Consider the following 15,432-nt stretch of genomic DNA (forward strand, 5'->3'; position numbering starts at 1 on the left):
TAGGTTTTAAAAACAACAAAGACACGCGGAGGCGCTTTGAACTTCAGCAGCTCTGAACTGGGCTGCAGTAGGGAGAGAACTACAACTCCCAGCAGCCTCGGGAGAGAAAAAATTCTCAACTCCCTGGCGCCACTCCATGTTGGCCAATCAGCTCAGCTCTTCCCGCCCTTCAACAGGCTCCACGAGCTTCCGGCGGACAGCGGCACCCGGAGTCGCGGGGCTACGGACCACGGTCGCTTCCGGGAAGGACGCTCTTCCGGCGTCGCGGAGATGCGGGACGTCACTTCCGCTGGGCGGGCCGCGGGCCATCCCGCGCAAATTGAAAGGTTCGTCGGTGCAGCGAGGCAGCGTCCCGGCGCTGTGCGTTTCGCGGCGCCCCCCCACTAGCGCTGGGACCCCGGGGAGTCAGCGGCGAGGGGCCGGGTTTCCGAGCCCGTACCCGGCCGCCCGAGAAGTGAACGGAGCGGGCCGTACAGAGGCTTTGGGTGGGTTCCTGCTGGTCCCTGCGGCGGGGGTGGTCTGCGCGTCCCCACGTTCCGGGCTCGGTTCCCCGACCCTGCAGCCAGGCCCCGGGGAGCGCGGGGGGTCGCTGTCTGACCCGAGAGGGTGTTGGGTCCCGAGGGAACGTGCTTGGCGGGGGCTGCAGTTCGTGAACTGAGGGACCGTCCGCGTGGCCTGCAGACCATTCCCTGCCGGTCCGGCTCCGGTGGTCGGACCCCAATCCCCCAGTCTTTCTGCAAAAGCTCGCAGTCCCGTTTTCGCATGCGATCTCCCAACTTTATTTTCTTTATTGCTTAAGGTATTACATATGTGTCCTTATCCCCCTCTTTGCCCTCACCCCCCTGGTGTCTGTGTCCATTGGTTAAAAGTTGACAAGTACATTTTTCCTTTACGCAGGCCAAGGAAAACGTGTCTTCTGGAATGGGCGTGCGGGCCACGCCCGTACACCTCTGGGCGACCTAGGAGCAAAGAGGCGCTGGTGCTGCTGTTTCCCCGGGCGCCCCAGGGGTTCTCCGTGAGGTGACTGGTGGCCTATGGCGCGCAGTCACTGCCCCCGGGCTGAGGAGGGAATATGCATTCGACCTAGTTTAGAAGAAACTACGTTTCACGAAATGTCTACGGTGCCAGTTTCCCTCCGGCTGCCAGGAAGCGCTTTGTGAGGACCTCATCGGAGAGGAAGATTCATTGTGGTTCTGGAACTGTGGCTTGAGAACCACCAGCATCCAGATGACCTGCCCTGATTACAATTGAGAATCTGCGAGCTGCTGGAATTTGGGGACTTGCTGGACTAGCGCATCAGAGCTTCCGTGCCGGATCTGCAGGGTAAGGCTGCCTTCTGCTCCTGTGCCTGCTTTCTTCCCTTCCAAACGCAGTGTTTGCTGGGAGAGATTCAGGTTATAAAATGCCAAGCACCTGCTCAGTGCCCATGGCTGCCTCCAATCATCGTGGGGAGCTGGGAGGGTGGCTGCTTCTGGAAGGAACCGGGGCAGTTCCGCAGTTTCTGTATAGGAAGGGCTCAGGGGTTGCAGCCTGGGTGGGTGGAAGGGGTGGGAAGTTAAAGGATTTGTCCTGACGCATTTGTACACTTCTCAGTTGAAATGCCTACCTTCCTACAAGCCGTTTTGAGTTTCCACTCCTGTGCTCATTTGCACGTTGCCTCTTACGGTATAATGCCTGCGTAGAGGGAGTGTGATGCCATAGCAAGAATTTTACAGGTTTTAGCAATGCCTTTTTTTTTTTTTCAATGTTTGTATTGGTTTCAGAGGAAGGGAGAGGGAGAGAGGGAAACATCAATGATGAGACAATCATTAATCAACTGCTTCAGCTGCTCCTCACCAAATGGGCAGATGGAGGTGGACCCTTAACTCTAATCCAGGGGTCAAGGACAGATCCTGGAACTGTGGCTGCCTCCACAACTCCTTGTTGTTTTTTTAAAAATATATTTTTATTGATTTTGGAGAGGGAGAGAGGGAGCAAAGTATCAATGATGAGAAAGAATCATTGATTGGCTGCCTCCTGCACACCCTCTCCCCCACCCTCTCCCCACTAAGGATGGAGCCTGCAACCCAGCCACATGTGCCCTAACCAGGAATCGAACCGTGACCACCTGGTTCATAGGTCCACACTCAACCACTGAGCCACGCCGGCCAGGCAGCAATGCATTTTTAGAGAAGAGAGACTCATACCTCTTGAACACCTCCATGTGTCTAGTACTGTGTTAAGGGCGAGGAGCACACATCATGATTCCAAGTGGGAAAGCACTTGGGAAAGAAAATTCTAGACTATGGAAGGAAATGGTTTGACAGGGAGGAGCCCCGTTAAAATATTTGAAAACAATGATTCTCAAATGTCTGAATAGTAACAGGTCCTTATTAGTTTCCAGACTCCTTTTTTTTTTCCCCTAGAACTTTTGGGTAAATGTACATTTGCTTTTAAATATTGCTGTTTTCCCCTTCTCCTTTCGCATCATGTAGTTAGCCTGGCACGATGGGGATACAAGGATTGCTGCAGTTCATCAAAGACGCTTCCGAGCCCATCCACGTGAGGAAGTATAAGGGGCAGGTGGTGGCCGTGGATACGTACTGCTGGCTTCACAAAGGTGCTATTGCTTGTGCTGAAAAACTAGCCAAAGGGGAACCTACCGATAAGTAAGTTTGGACCTCATGTTAGCTCGTTGCCAGTGAAGAGTGAGACGGATAATGCCTTATTTTCTATTCTGAGTTAAAAGATGCCCCTCTTTAATGAAATGATGGGCGATGTAAATTTCGTTTCCTATGAAAACATTTTCTTTTAAAAATAAAAAGAAAATGGCTTATTTTTCATTCAGTGCCAGGGTTAGCCAGAAGTGTGTTTTAGAGCATTGCCAAATCGGGATGACTTCCTTCTGTGATGGAGACCTATTTTTATTGGGATTAAGCCAGACCATCAGCACACTGATGGACAAAACCCCCAAATCGTCTCCTTTTACCTTTGTCTGAGACAAACCGTGTTCTGAAAATCCATAGTGATTTCAGACGCCTGCTTTCTTGGGTGCGGACAGCACTAAGCCCTGTTACCGAAGCAAGGCGTATCCTTCAAAGGGGCAAGGCGGTGTGGCTCGCTTTTCCTTCACTTGGAGCCAGAACTGGGGGGCCATGTTGACGTCCAGTTATAAACTCGGCGACCTCATTTGAGGCAGGACTGATGTCCTCTTTATTTTTTAAATAGAAACATTAGAAAAACAAGCACAATTTCTGGACAGGTTTTCCGCAGGGATTTGGGCACTAATTTTATGTGTGTGTGTTTTGCAATTTATAACTTACCTCCTTAGGGGAAAGGCTCACAGATCTTACTATTACTTAAGCACAGTAGACAACAGGTGAAGTGTGTTAACCCTGTTTGTTCCTTAGAAGGAGGGGGGAGTCGTCATTGCTTGGTGAATGTCTGGGGCTCTTAGGGCCCCAAACAAGCGGCTTGTAACGGTGTGTGTGGGATCTGAAGGAGCCTGGCGCACCTGCCTCTCCCGCGCTGGGATCATGTTTTAAAGCAGTTTCTTTTCCACCATTACATTTAAGCAGTTGCAACTGTACTTGAAGAATACAGGTTTTTCACTGCTGCTTAAGACCAACGAAGGTTCGTTGTCAGTAGTTTACAGTAAAGAGGAAAAGGACAATACTGTAGTGAGTCTTTCATTAAGATGAATATATTTGATTTAAATGATTGCTTTTTAAGATTATGCCTTTATTTCTATTTTGAGTTAAAAGATCCCCCCCCCCCTTTTTAAAATATATTTTACTAATTTTTTTACAGAGAGGAAGGGAGAGGGATAGAGAGTTAGAAACATCGATGAGAGAGAAACATCGATCAGCTGCCTCCTGCACACCTCCCACTGGGGATGTGCCCGCAACCCAGGTACATGCCCTTGACCGGAATCGAACCCGGTACCCTTCAGTCCGCAGGCCGACGCTCTATCCACTGAGCCAAACCAGTTAGGGCAAGATCCCCTTTTTTAATGAAATGATGGGCGATGTAAATTAATGTTCATTTCCTATGAAAACATTTTCTTTAAAAAAATACAAACCTTTTCGTAATTCATTTTATCAGGTTTTGAAAAGTATTACAAGATGCAAAACGCATAAGTGCCTTTTATTTTCCTAGGTATGTAGGATTTTGCATGAAATTTGTAAATATGTTACTGTCTCATGGGATCAAGCCTATTCTTGTATTTGATGGATGTACTTTACCTTCTAAAAAGGAAGTGGAGAAATCCAGAAGAGAGTAAGTTGAGCCTCTATTTCATCTCGGACTTGATTGTATTGAGGTCTGATGCTATGGTTTGTAGAATACTAGTTGTTTGTTTTTTTAATATACTTTTATTGATTTCAGAGAGGGAGGGAGAGAGATAGAAACATCAATGATGAGAGAGAATCATCGATTGGCTGCCTCCTGCACGCCCCAACACTGGGGATCTGCAACCTGGGCCTGTGCCCTGACCGGGAATCAAACTGACCTCCTGGTTCATAGACCAACGCTCAACCACTGAGCCCCTTTGGCCGGGCTAATACTAGTTTGTTGTTTTTTGTGTGTGTGTTTTTTTTCCTCAGCAGCACGGAGAGCTTATTTATTTTCAGGTGATGTCAATAAATAACCCTTCCGATTCCCACCTGACGCAAGCCCCACGCAGGGGCCCGGAGGGAGGCTGCCGCGTGCTGCCTGGGCAGGAGTTCGGGGCTCCCCGAGGGGTGAGCGTGTCGGCCAGGCCCGCTCAGCCTCTGCTCCTCATGCGGAGCTGGATCTCCATCCCAGGAAGGCCTTGGGGTTCTCGTCAGCCACGAGCTCCTGCAGGCGGCCAGGGCCCGCTCCCCGCTGGCCTGGTAGGCTGCAGCAGCATGTCTGTCTGTCCACCCACACGCAGTTGGGGCTGCCGCTTTTGCTGCAGTTTCTGGGGGCTGCAGCTCAGATTGCGGGGCGGGGGCGGGGGCGGGGGGGCGGTACGGGGCCTCGGAGGTGCCCCGCCGGGCAGGGAGGACTTAGGATGCCTGGTGCCCTCAGCATCTGCTTGGGAGCCCACCCCCATGGCCCTTCCCGAACTCTCTTCGGCCTTCCCAGACCGGGATCCGGGTGGTACCTGTGCAGAGGGCTGCTGCCTCCAGGAGCCGTTGGCCTGGCCCCTAAGAACGCAGATAAGCCTGTGAGTCTCCAGGAAGCTGTAAGGCCTGGCCCGCCCAGCTCCATAGGAATCTCGCCCTGGCAGTGGCAGAAGGCACCCCAGTCTTCTCGGCTTCCTCACTCCCATGTGACCTTAGACACGTCACTTCACCTCTAGACTCCGTTTCCATGGAGACGGCAGCTGAGGCCGCCCCAGCTATGCTCCGTGGCAGCATCGTCCACCCCCGGACCCAATACTAGTTTTTTGTTAAATGTTTAATTTTTTGAGTCTCTTTTATAGTCTAGTACCGTGGTCGGCAAACTGCGGCTCGCGAGCCACATGCGGCTCTTTGGCCCCTAGAGTGTGGCTCTTCCACAAAATACCACGGCCTGGGCGAGTCTATTTTGAAGAAGTGGCGTTAGAAGAAGTTTAAGTTTAAAAAATTTGGCGCTCAAAAGAAATTTCAATCATTGTACTGTTGATATTTGGCTCTGTTGACTAATGAGTTTGCCGACCACTGTCTAGCACATGAACAAATTTCCTTAAGTTTTCTGTGTGCTAGAAAGGAATGTGCATTCTCTATTATTGAGTGGAAGGTTTTTCTGTCCAGTAAATCAGGCTTATTGATTGTAGGATTCAGGTCTTCCATATCTTTACTGGTCCTTTCATTTTTTATGTGTGTCTCCTTAATCCATCAGTTACTGAGAAAAGAATATTAAAATTTCACCCTGATAGTGAATTTCTTAATTATTAGTTGTGTCCATTTTTTTAAAATTGAATTTATTGGGGTGACATTGGTTAATACAATTATTTGGGTTTCAGGGGTACAGTTCTATAATACATCATCTGTATATTGTGTTGTGTATTCACCACCCCAAGACAAGCCTCCTTCCATCTATCCATTTTTTTTTTAATTTTTTTACTGCTTTTGAGAGGGAGAGAAACATTGATGTGAGAGTGAAGCATCAATAGGTTGCCTCCTGCACACCCACTACTGGGGATCGAGCCCACAACCCTGAGCATGTATGTGTGCATTTACTTGATGAAAAAAACCTCATTAGTTCAGACTGATACCTCCAATTCAAATTCAGGGTACAGGTTTTTACTTAACTTCTGTACTTCATCGGTATCTCCTTCCTTCCAGACTGAGAAACCTTGTTTTAAGGGTACAGGGTATGATAAAGTTAGAGTATCTTTTTTTTTTTTTTTTTTTTAAAGTTAGAGTATCTTACAATTACAGTCGTCCCCCCTTATTCAGCGGGTATACATGCCAAGACCCCCAGTGGATGCCTGAAACCGCGGGCATCCACGCCCTATTTATTATACCAAGCCCTGTCAGACGCACTGTGTTTTCCTATACAGACATCTGACAATGTTTAATGTGTAAGTTAGGCACCGGAAGTGATTAACAACAATAACTGTTAATAAAATACAACAAGCATAATAACCTACAATAAAAGTTATGTAAATGTCATCTGTCTCTACTCCCTCAAAATATCTTATATTCTACTCACCCTTATTCTTTTTTTTAATATATATTGATTTCAGAGATGAGGGAGAGAGAGATAGAGACAACAATGTTGAGAGAGAAAATCATGGATCAGCTGCCTCCTGCACGCCCCCCACTGGGGACTAAGCTAGCAACCCAGGCATGTGCCCTGACTGGGAATCGAACCCAGGACCCCTCAGGCCGCAGGCCGATGCTCTGTGCTCTGAGCCACACCGGCCAGGCCCACCCTGCCTGTGGATGATGTAGATGATAGGATGCCTACGGGATGAGATGAAGTGAAGTAGATAAACTGGGCAAAGGGATGATTTACGTCCCAGGCCGGATAGAGCCGGATGGCACAAGATTTCACCCTGCTGCTGAGAAAGGCACACAATTTAAAACTTACCAATGTTGTTTATTTCTGGAATTTTCCATTTAATATTTTCGGTCTTCACTTGACTCTGGGTAACAAACTACAGAAAGCAAAACGGGGGATAGCGGGACAGCTGTAATCATTTATTTTCTCCCACGTTATACTCCACAGTACTAACACTTCCACCACCGATGTCATTACTGAAAACAGTTGAAGTTTACTTTTCTTTCCCAGGTACTCTCTCTGCACTGTAGTGCTGCTGCTATGTCAGAGCATGTAGCTATGGCTCTCTTCGTTTAATCCTTTCTTAGTTTTGATTCTACAATTTACTGTGTGGTTATCACCATCCTTATGTCAGTGCCTCCCATGTTACTTTGTTTTTCCTGAAATTTGTTCTCTGATAGATTTCACAGAGACAGCGTTCCTCAAGTTCCTTGTATGTTGATAAAGTTCCATCCTTCACACGTGGAAGTGGTTTTGATGGTGTAAAAGCCTTGACTCACATTTTCTTAAGTGTCTTAGTTCATTTTCTTCTGACAGAAAGCTTTGCTGTGCAGAGCCTGCTGAGCTGACCTGTGAGTGTGCCCTAGAAAGCACGTGTTCTTTTGCTTAGAAGCCCAGGGCCTGTGGGTTAATATTCTCAAGAACCAGGTGTGCACTTTCAAATGAGCCAAACTTTTTTTTATTCGAGGGAAATTTCTTGTATTAGAGTTTTATTATAGTTTCTTGATCCAGCTCTGAATTTCCTTGTTCCTTGCAGACGACGACAAGCCAACCTCCTAAAGGGAAAGCAGCTTCTTCGCGAGGGGAAGGTCTCAGAGGCCAGAGAATGTTTCACCCGCTGCGTCAACATCACCCATGCGATGGCCCACAAAGTCATTAAAGTAAGCCAAACAAGCCCTGACCGGTTTGGCTCAGTGGCTAGCAGGGGTCCTCAAACTACGGCCCACGGGCCACATGCGGCCCGCCGAGGACATTTATCCGGCCCACCGGTGCCGCTGCCTGTCCTGCTTAGCAGCCGACTCGTCCCGGGCCCACATTGCGCATAGAATTTATTCATAGTTTTTTTTTTTAAACTATAGTCCAGCCCTCCAACAGTCTGAGGGACAGTGAACTGGCTCCCTGTTTAAAAAGTTTGAGGACTCGAGCGTCGGCCTGTGGACTGAAGGGTCCCAGGTTCGATTCTGGTCAGGGGCATGTACCTTGGTTGCGGGCACATCCCCAGTGCAGGGTGTGCAGGAGGCAGCTGATCGATGTTTCTCACTCATCAGTGTTTCTAGCTCTCTATCCTTCTCCCTTCTTCTCTGTAAAAAATCAGTAAAATAATTTTTTTTTTTTAAGTAAGCCAAACAAGAAATAATGCCACCCTCGCCGGTTTGGCTCAGTGGATAGAGCCTGCAGACCGAAGGATCCCGGTTTGATTCCTTTCAAGGGCACATACCTTGGTTGCAGGCTCCTCCCCAGCCCGGGCCCTGGTTGGGACTCGTGCAGGAGGCAGCCAATCGATGTGTTTCTCTCACATCAGTGTTTCTGTCTTTCCCTCTCTCTTTTGCTCTAAAAAACCAATGGAAAAATATCCTCGGGTGAGGATTTAAAAAAAAGAAATGATGCCTAAGTAACAAATGGCGACGTTCATGGAAGCTGGTTGTCAGTTGTTTATTGCTGGGAGAGCAAGGAGATGAAGGGAGGGAAATTATTGTAGGCCTGACCTCCTGGAGAGAGCTGTTGTCAGCAAGCAGGGAACAGTTTGCTTAGGTAGAATTCAGCATTTCCAAGGGAGAAAGCCGGAGGAATAAGCTGAGCTCTCCCTTTTCAAATAAGACCCCCAGATGAACCCCATCAGCATGTCCTGGAGATGGAGTGGCGCATTGCTGGGGCTCAGTTCCACCCCCACTGGCATCGAGTCTTCAACACTTACTGACCCTTCGCTCCTGGACGCCTGTCCGAGATCCTGAACCAGCCTCGCTGACTCGGGAACTCTGCAGACTTCAGGCTACCTCATCTGCTCTGCTTAGACGTGTCATTTTATCACCAATTAGTGTCCACGTGCCCACAATCCCAGCCCTCCCCGCCCCCTTTTCAGGCCTGTGTTCAAACTGCTCGAAAAACAACTGGGGAGATAAATACAGTGATTAGATTCTGTAGTTCATCAATGTCAGATACACTCTTGTAGTCTGACAAGAGAGCCTGTTATTTTCATGGGGAAATATATTCAGAGATCTAAACATGTCAGATACTTTTGGAGCATAGTCATTCATTTTTATTTTATTTTTTTATTTTTATTGATTTCAGAGAGGAAGAAAGAGGGAGAGAGAAACATCAATGATGAGAGAGAATCATTGATTGGCTGCCTCCTGCATGCCCCGACTGGGGATCGAGCCCGCAACCTGGGCATGTGCCCTTGACAGGAATCGAACCTGGGACCCTTCAGTCCACAGGTAGAGCATAGCCATTCTTAAGATGGAAACTTGTCTTTTGTGACTTACAGTTACTGGCCCCCTCCCCATGTAAAGCAGTGTGGGGAGGGGGCCAATAACTGTAAGTCACAAATTTATAAGTTGATTTAAAAAAAAAAAACTTAGTGGCCCCCTAACTGGTTTGGCTCAGTGGATGGAGCGTCGGCCTGCGGACTGAAGGGCTCCAGGTTCGATTCCAGTCAAGGGCATGTGCCTTGGTTGTGAGCACATCCCCAGTGGGGAGTGTGCAGGAAGCAGCTGATCAACTCTCTATTCCTCTCCCGTCCTCTCTGTAAAAAATCAATAGAATATATTTTTAAAAAAACAAAAAAAACTTAGTGGCTATCTGATCAGTTCATTATACACTAGGACTAAAAGTAGAAAAAGCATACTTGGAAGGATATGATTTTTATATACATACTAGAGGCCCGAAGCACGAAGTTCGTGAAAGAGGCGGCCTTCCTTCCCCTGGCACCCAGGGCTTCCCTTGCAGCCCCGGCTTCGTCCGGAAGGACGTCCAAAAGGACGCCCGGTCTATTTAGCATATTACGCTTTTATTACTATAGATATTTTTATTGATTTCAGAGGGACCGGGAGACAGACACATCAAAGATGAGAGAATCACTGATCGGCTGCTTCCTGCACACTCCCTACTGGGGGTGGAGCTTGCGACCTGGGCATGTGCCCTTGACCGGAATTGAACCTGGGACCCTTCAGTCCTCAGGCCGACGCTCTATCCACTGAGCCAAAATGGCTAGGGCACGGATGTGGTTTTTGAAAATAGTATTAGCACGTGCACGTTGAAGCTGGTGATAAAATGGATTTGAAACTGGGAGTTGTTTAGTTCTTCCAGACGCTGTTCTGCACGTTAACGGCTCCTCTCCCACAGGCGGCTCGGGCTCAGGGAGTGGACTGTCTCGTGGCGCCGTACGAAGCGGATGCACAGTTGGCCTATCTGAACAAAGCTGGTATTGTACAGGCTATAGTCACGGAGGACTCTGATCTCCTCGCTTTCGGCTGTAAAAAGGTGCTAAAATAGTGTAAACTAAGGAATTACAGTCTTTCCTCCCCAGTAATATTTCATTTAATACCTGAAATTAATATCTACTTACACAGTGTTAATAGTTTATTATTTAAAATGAAGAGACGGGTTTTGCTGCTTGACATTTGTATAATCTGGGTGCTTTTTCAGAGTAAACTTACGATTAGAGTATTTTGTTGTTTTGCACAAATTCTTTAGTAGAATATAGACTAAGTCTTATTTTTTAGTAATTTACTTGCTTTATATCTTTTAATTAGATTAGGTAAATAAACGTTTATAATGGGACTGGGTATAAACTGTTTAATGGAAATTTTTATGATATATTAAGTAGGAAAGTTAAGATACAGACATAGGATGATCTCATTTTTGTTATTCATATCATTTATACATAGATGACTAGAAGGATCTATGTCAAAAGGATAATGCTGGGTAATGGCAATAGATGAGAGATTTAGGGCAACTTCTATTTTATTCCTCCTGAATTTCTGTTTTCCAAGTTTTCTATAATGAACATGTATTATTTTAAAAATAAGAAAACGGTTTACTTTTTAAAAAGTAACAGTGGCAGGTGAGGGCGAAGTGCTTTCTGTCTGAATTGCTATTTGGTCACCATGACAACCTGTAATGTCAGTAGGAAGTAAAGGTGTAGAAAGGGTATTCCTTGCGTCAGAGTAGCCCGTGCTTCACCTGGGTTTGTTTACAGATGTGACAGCAGGTAATTGGCCGACCTATCTCGCTCTCGTTGCTATGATGAAGAACAAGAAAGATTTCTTAGAAATAGTGCAGTGAATTGTATAATAAAAAATAAAAACGGCCCTTACAGGTATTAACAATTTCCTTTCCTCTTACAGGTGATTTTAAAAATGGACCAGTTTGGAAATGGACTAGAAATTGACCAGGCTCGGCTGGGCATGTGCAGACAGCTTGGGGATGTGTTCACGGAGGAGAAGTTTCGGTACATGTGCATCCTTTCGGGCTGTGACTACCTCCCATCACTGCGCGGGATTGGATTAGCAAAGGCCTGCAAAGTGCTAAGGCTGGCCAATAACCCAGATATTGTAAAGGTGAGAGTGACTTACTAAGTGTCGTATTTGACTTTTGAAGCATTTCTTAAATAATAGATAAAACACTATGAATATGGATTTTAAATATTATATTACGTTAATAGCCAATAACGTGTCACTGAAATAAAATGACTACCACACTAGAAATTTGCTTTTGGCAACTATAATGAACCATATTTTCAGCAGTTGACAAACTAGTAGTGGTTTTTAAAATGAGGAGTAATATAAAGAGACTTAAGGGCTATTTAAAGTATTCTAGGGTAGCCGAAACCGGTTTGGCTCAGTGGGTAGAGTGTCAGCCTGCGGACTGAAGGGTCCCGGGTTCGGTTCCGGTCAAGGGCATGTACCTTGGTTGCGGGCACTTCCCCAGTGGGAGGTGTGCAGGAGGCAGCTGATGGATGTTTCTAGCTCTCTATTCCTCTCTGTAAAATATCAATAAAAAAAAAAAAAAAACATATTTAAAGTATTCTAGGGTAGGAATAACGTTAAGACGTACCATCTTTTTATCTCTGTCCTATTACTCAATAGTAATGGTTCTCAGTCTTTTAGTCTCAGGATCCCTTTATACCCTCTTTTTTTTAAAAAAAATATATTTTTTCTATTTGAGAGGAAAGTAGGGAGAGGGAGAAAGAGACAGAAACATCAATGATGAGAGAGAATCATTGATTGGCTGCCTCCTGCATGCCCCCTATTGGGGATTGAGCCCACAACCTGGGCATGTGCCCTTGACCAGAATCGAACCTGGGACCCTTCAGTCCCCAGGCCGACACTATATCCGCTGAGCCAAACCGGTTTGGGCCCCTTTATACTCTCAAGCTTTTTGTGGTGGTAGTTTTGTTTATATAGGTTATAGCTATTGATATTTACCAAATCAGAAATTAAAACAAAAGTTGAAATTATTTATTAATTCACTTAAAATTTATAATAAATTCATTACATATTAACATAGCTAGTACATTTTTATGAAAAATAGCCATGTCTTCTAAAACAAATGAAAATTATGAGCAGAATTGCACATTTATGTAAATCTCTGATGTGGCTAAATGGAAGGCAGCGGGTTCTCATCTCTTCCTCCTGCAATCTGATGTGCTATCACGGAGCCTCTGGGAAATGCTGCCTGTAATTCCTCACATCACATCTCTGCTCACATCACTGCTCTGTGATTCCTCTGCTGTCTTGACCTTGAAAAAAGCAGCGTACATTAAAGAAGCTCGTTTCCTCCCCGCTGGGTAGTTCTCCAAAGCCCTGGGGCTGCAGAGCAGAGTTCCCCTTTCGTTTCCAAGGGTCAGTGTGCGTCCTCAGGGCTCGGGCTGGTGCAGCATCATGGTGTCTGGGGTGGGAGACGGTGGGAGAGCTGGGAATGGAGGGTCAGGTCCCAATCCTCCTGTGACTCCGGGATCCCTCTGGGTTTTCCCTTCTCCATCTGTGATTTGATAGAAAATATTTAAAAACACTTCAAGCTTTAATCATCCATGACTGTTAGTAAGAGTTACAATGCTAATTTCTCTTTAAAAATATGATCTAAGAATACTTGGGGTTTTTTAATTCTCGAGTTGTGTATGTTTTGGCGTTTTGCCTTCTGAATAGAAGGGACTTTGAGTGTGAAGAATATGTACTTAGGAATGTAAACTTGATGTGTAACTGAATTTCTCATTATTTGGATTAATAATAGAAAATGCAAAGAAAATAGTGTTATAGAAACTCAGCGTTTTAAGTGATCTGACATGGTTGTGTTTGCTGGTAGAGGTTTTTAATGTAGATAAAAACTATTGGCTTTCCTATTCCTCCTCATCCTCCTCTCATGTAAGCAGATGGGTCTTGGGTCTAATACATTCTGTATTCTTTACTTGCAGATAACGCGTAAATGTTTTTGCATCCATTGTTAGGTTATCAAGAAAATTGGACATTACCTCAAGATGAATATAACAGTACCAGAAGACTACATCAGAGGCTTTATTCGGGCCAACAACACCTTCCTTTACCAGCTAGTGTTTGATCCCATCAGAAGGAAGCTCGTCCCTCTGAATGACTACGGAGACGACATCGACCCCGCAGCGCTGAGCTATGCTGGGCGGTATCCTTTCTGAACCACGTGGTAGGACTTTTCAGTCCCTCCATGTGTCCATGGTGGCATTTCTAGCGAGACATTCAGTAAAAAGCTTGTAAACTCTTTCTTGCTTTCTTTTCTATAATGAAATCTGTGTTTTGTTCATTTTAATTAGCATGCTAGTAAAAATTTAGAGCAACTTCTTATTTATAAATCAGAGGCTCATTCGCTGTAGCTTGTTACTTAGTTTGACTTAATAGGAACGTATTCCAAAGGTGACACTTAAAACTCCTTTCTACAGCATTAGGAATGCTGGCTGATCGGTGAATCCTTCAATAAAGCCAAATGGATCTTTAAAAAACAAAACAAAGGTGACACTTAAGAGAAACGTTAGTGGCAAGGAAGCTGGATGTATTAGGAGCGGTGTTGTGGGTGTGCGAGGACTCCCGATGAGGGTGCCTTTCCCACAGCCACTGGCCACTCAGGCAGTGCCAAGCCTGAGCCACTCAGCTGGCGGCCAGGACTCCTCTCCATCTGTCTGGAGAGGAAGTAAGCGATGCCTTGGGGCTTTGCTTCAGGAAACAGCCAGCCCCTGAAGTAACAAGTAGAGAGGAGTAAAAGTGCTTGTGGTTTTGGTAATGCTGAGTGTGGAAGGAAGTAGCATCCATTGACGTTATAAACCTGAGGATTTTCTGTGACGATGGAATACACTTTTTTTTTTTTAATTTACATTTTTATTGATTTCAGAGAGGAAGGGGGAGAGAGAAATACCAATGATGAGAGAGAATCATTGATTGGCTGCCTCCTGCACACCCCCCACTGGGACAACCCAGGCATATGCCCTGACCTCCTGGTTCATAGGTCGATGCGCTCAACCACGGGGCCACGCTGGCCAGGCCCACTTTTCTTCTTAATACAGTGGGTTTTGTTCCATTGTTAATGAAAACATTTTTCCTTGATCTTACCAACCTAGGTATGTTGATGACTCGATAGCTCTTCAAATAGCACTTGGAAATAAAGATATAAATACTTTTGAACAGATTGATGACTACAGTCCAGATGCTGCTACGGTAACCTAATAGCTTCTTTCTAAACGCACATTCAGTCATGTCTCAGAACTGTGACTAAAGGCAGAGCTTCATTTAGTGAACGTCTTTTAAGTGTTTTTATATCCCGGCACTGTGCAGAGCATAGAGCAGAGACAGTGTGGTGCTAAAGAAATTGTGTCTCTTCGAGCATAGGTATATCAGGTGATTCCCTTACATTGAAAACCTTTGGACCTGAACGTTACATTTGAAAATACCAAGCACTCGATGCCTTTTTTCCCCGCTCACCCTCCTCACCCTTCTCGTGTTGTTGAAGACCCAAATCCAGACACACTGCCCTTGCAAGTACAGCTTGGTTTCCACTGATGCACAATTTAGCAGATGTTTAATGAGCCCCCCGCTGTGTTCTGTAGCCCTTCCCTGTTCTCTTCTACTGTTTCCCAGTTCCATCCCTCTGGTCCACTCTCCCGCCATTCTCTCTTCTCTGTTCATATTTTCATTTAGACCCTATTCTCCTCATTCATATTTATTCTAACCCATTCTCTAGTCTGTGTACCAGCCACATAATCTCTACTTAAATGACTTCCTGTAACCTGAAATCTATTCACAGCCAAACAAAGTCTTCATCTTCATCAACTTTCCCTAGTAACATTTCTCTCTCTTTTTTTTTTTTCCTTTTTAGCACTTACTGCTATGTAATTTATGTTTGGTTTCTTTTCTGATTCTTCCCAAAATAATGTAATCTTCACAAAGGCAGGGTTTTATGAGCTCCCATTGCCAAGTCCTT

General features: G+C 45.7%; 1 protein-coding gene across 1 annotated transcript in view; it reads left to right on the forward strand.

Annotated features, from left to right (window-relative positions):
* The first annotated feature begins 1,224 nt into the window (after positions 1 to 1,224).
* EXO1 (exonuclease 1) overlaps positions 1,225 to 15,432 on the forward strand; it is a 32,249-nt gene continuing 18,041 nt past the window's right edge. Inside the window, exons 1-8 of the mRNA XM_080650945.1 lie at positions 1,225 to 1,323; positions 2,475 to 2,648; positions 4,138 to 4,257; positions 7,751 to 7,874; positions 10,336 to 10,473; positions 11,340 to 11,552; positions 13,439 to 13,626; positions 14,573 to 14,669. Of these exons, the coding sequence (XP_080507071.1) occupies positions 2,488 to 2,648; positions 4,138 to 4,257; positions 7,751 to 7,874; positions 10,336 to 10,473; positions 11,340 to 11,552; positions 13,439 to 13,626; positions 14,573 to 14,669 (1,041 nt within the window). The 5' untranslated portion in view covers positions 1,225 to 1,323; positions 2,475 to 2,487. The remainder of the gene's footprint in view (positions 1,324 to 2,474; positions 2,649 to 4,137; positions 4,258 to 7,750; positions 7,875 to 10,335; positions 10,474 to 11,339; positions 11,553 to 13,438; positions 13,627 to 14,572; positions 14,670 to 15,432) is intronic.

This window comes from Plecotus auritus, assembly GCF_963455305.1.
Source record: "Plecotus auritus genome assembly, chromosome: 14".
Classification (NCBI taxonomy): domain Eukaryota; kingdom Metazoa; phylum Chordata; class Mammalia; order Chiroptera; family Vespertilionidae; genus Plecotus; species Plecotus auritus.